The following is a 3279-nucleotide window of genomic DNA, read 5'->3' as shown; positions in this document are numbered from 1 at the left end:
TTTATAAATTATAATTTTCTTTATTTAATTTGAGTAATGACATTATTCTACATAATGATGAGGTTTTATGTCATTATTTTATATAATGACGTCATCACGCAATTACAGCACAATATCATTTAGCAACTTTGAGCAACAATTCGACCTGCCTCTATGGCAACCTCTACTAAAAGTTAGCAGCGAAAGCCAAATCTGAATCAGAGCATGAATATAAATGACAACAACTCTTTCAAAAACAATAAAAGAATGATTTATATTTTTAACTATACTTTTTTATTTATGTCTACTGTTTAAATAATACTGAAAAACCATTTACTAGACTATAATACATTGTAAATATGAGTTTTACTGTAAATAGGCCTATTTCATTTTTCTAACAAATTATTCTCAAATCTTTTTTTTTTAATCAAAATTCTCATTTTTACAACATGCCACTTTCAGCATGACAAACCCTGCAATCAAGGTTATGGTCCTTTCCTGGGCAATTTTGACGGCAATGTCCAATTTTTGTAAACAAAATTTTAAGGTTTGTGTATATACATGCAGAAATCGACTAAAAAGGATAACAGTATTCATCTCTTGTTATTTTATATGCAAATATTTTCACTGCCATGCCATCAAAACATTCACAGATGTATCCCTGTGTATCATCCACAAGAGGGACTCATTATCATTTCTGAAAAAGCCCATTCTGGACGGTCTCCATGATGCTGCAATGCATTCAGACACTTACAGATCAACACATCTTACATTCAAATGACAATCAAAAAACTAATGAGGTTTTCTTTTCTATATTCTACATGTTTGCTTAAAAAACAACATACATACAATTTGAGAAAAGAGAGAATATCATTCTTTATTTACAAAATATGTAGATAAATATTCACATAACAGTCAAGGACAGGGATAACTGTAAGACTATACACACATTGTAATATGAACTAAATTAATTCATATATAGAGAGCCCATAAAGTATTTGAACACTTGAATGTATCAAATAAACTGAATTAAACAAAATATTAAACCATCTTCAAGACACTTGAGTAGAGCTATTCTCAGAACTAACCTCACAATTGTCCCATTTCTTTTAAAGGTACACTATGTAACTTTTTGTTTTTGTTTAAAATTCCCTAAATTTAAATCATGAGTCAATCAATACACAATCAATCCTTCTTCTAAAACGTGTTTTTGTCTCACCCTGATTTACTACGGTAAGCCTATTTTAGACCTGTCGGATGGTTTTCGCGGGGAATTGCGTACATGCATCACTCGCCTGTGCGCGTCTCGTCATATTCGTAAATAGAGAGAAGTTTCTCCGGCTACTTTGACGTGTGTCTGGTGTGGAAGGGACAGAGGCTAGTTTCACAAAGAGTGAGAAAGGTTGACATTGAGCAGTTAAATCTCAAACCTCTGGGAATCACCCGTTTAAAGCAAACGCCGAACAGAGGAGAGTCTGCTGGTAAAAAGAGAACGAGACATAGCTCGTAATAAAACAAGAATCAACATTAGCTTGGCTGTTTGGAGATGGTCGAGAACTGAGGGATTTGAAATGTTGTAAAAGCAATGCAGAGATGATGTTTTTATTACTCAACAGGTGAGGTATTTTTTTGAACAGATAAATTGCCATATGTGTGTTTAATTTATGTTCCTCTCCCATTTGACAACCAGGTGTCACAATACTTTATATTTAACAAAATCATGTTTAAAAAAACTTTGAATACCCTGAAATGTTTAGCTTAAACTCTGCTCATGCTATCTAAAAATGCCAATTGGCTTATATTTAGTCTTTTAATCCAATGACATTCACACATTTTAAATGTTCAAATATTTTAGGGCAACTGTAGATTTAACTGCTCAACCTGTCAGTCATCAAAACGATCTATTTATAATGGTCTAAAAGTTCTCATTTGGAAGACGCGGGGACAGAATAAATAAAGGAATGCATTTAGAGGATATACACCCATGTCATTAACTTCTTAATTGTGAAAAAATCTTGGCCCAAACACAACCCCAAAAACACAAGTCAGCACAAACGAAATCCAGAAGACGATAGCCAGAACCTGAACGCACATCAGGCTCTTCTTGTGTCTCCTCAAAACCTCCATCTCTCGAAGCAGCACCCCAGGAGGGTTTTCCCGTTCTGTGCGGTCTCCCATCTGCTCCACCCTCAGACTAACAGTGGGCAGGATTATGAAGCGGGTGTCCCTCTCCCCCAGGGACAGAACCAGGCGCTGGGTCACCGTGGCCAGCCGGGCCGACACCGACGCAGGCAGGCGGAAGGCAACGGGAGGGAGCTGGGCGAGAATCCGTGAGTTGCAGGGGAGAGAGTAAGCGTCGCCACCCTGTAGCGGGGTGGAGTGGCGGCACAGGGGGCAGGAGATCGAGGGGGCGCTGTTGGGGTCAGGCGGGTGCAAAGGAGTGAGCTGGATTTTGCGGAGACACTCGGTGCAGAAGACGTGAAGGCATTCCAGCATGCGCGGGAGTTTAGAGACCTGGTCGTACTCCTGATAGCAGACTGGACACTCCACCTCTGGAGACTCTGAAGGCAGCTCAGTTTGTGCAGGCGTTGGTCGAGTCTCTGACATGATGGAGGAAGCCGGGATGATGCCACAGAGCTTTGGGGGGACTTCCAGGGTCTGAATTAACCTAGAAAAAAAAAAGTTGTTTTTCATTTTTAAATAGCTGTTTAGTGAGAAAGAATGTTCGTTTTTGTTGCTATATTTTGAATGTCCTTAAAGGAACACGCCTACTTTAGCTTATTCACCGTATCCCCCAGAGTAAGATAAGTCCATACCTTTTTCATCTCCGTGCGTGCCGTAACTCTGTCTGACGCACCCACCGCTAGCCTAGCTTAGCACAAAGACTGGAGGTAAATGGCTCCAGCTAGCATACTGCTCCCAATAAGTGACAAAATAACGCCAACATTTTCCTATTTACATGTTGTGATTTGTATAGTCACAGTGTGTACAAATCACAAGGTCACATGAGACACAGCCATCTTCTAACCGTATACATACCGGGAACTATATTCTCAGAAGGCGAAGCACTGCTACTTGGGCGGAGTGATTAGCGCAACACTGAGCGAACTCTCTGCTCCTCACCATGGGGCTTCTCCGGTGCTGCGAGCAAATCACTGCGCAGAAGTAGCAGTGCTTCTCCTTCTGAGGATATAGTTCCCAGTATGTATACGGTTAGAAGATGGCTGTGTCTCATGTGACCTTGTTATTTGTGCACGCTATGATTATACAAAGGAACATTTTGCCGTTATTTTATTTTAT

The 3279-nt window shown here is 39.7% G+C and overlaps 1 protein-coding gene across 1 annotated transcript; it reads right to left on the bottom strand.

The window, feature by feature from the left end:
- Nucleotides 1-613: 613 nt before the first annotated feature.
- On the bottom strand, nucleotides 614-2748 carry si:ch73-335l21.2 (RING finger domain-containing protein). Its single transcript, XM_056259121.1, has one exon. It carries the CDS (start codon nucleotides 2671-2673, stop codon nucleotides 1978-1980), a length of 696 nt encoding a protein of 231 aa, XP_056115096.1. The 5' UTR covers nucleotides 2674-2748; the 3' UTR covers nucleotides 614-1977.
- Nucleotides 2749-3279: the final 531 nt, after the last annotated feature.

Source organism: Rhinichthys klamathensis, unplaced genomic scaffold, assembly GCF_029890125.1.
Source record: "Rhinichthys klamathensis goyatoka isolate OS25496 unplaced genomic scaffold, OSU_Roscu_1.1 h1tg000165l_1, whole genome shotgun sequence".
In the NCBI taxonomy this organism is placed as follows: domain Eukaryota; kingdom Metazoa; phylum Chordata; class Actinopteri; order Cypriniformes; family Leuciscidae; genus Rhinichthys; species Rhinichthys klamathensis.
This window is presented reverse-complemented; position numbering and strand designations above follow the sequence as displayed.

Coding starts and splice junctions, on each gene's coding strand:
- si:ch73-335l21.2 (XM_056259121.1), bottom strand. CDS start 2,673: ATGAAAAACAACTTTTTTTTTTCTAGGTTAATTCAGACCCTGGAAGTC.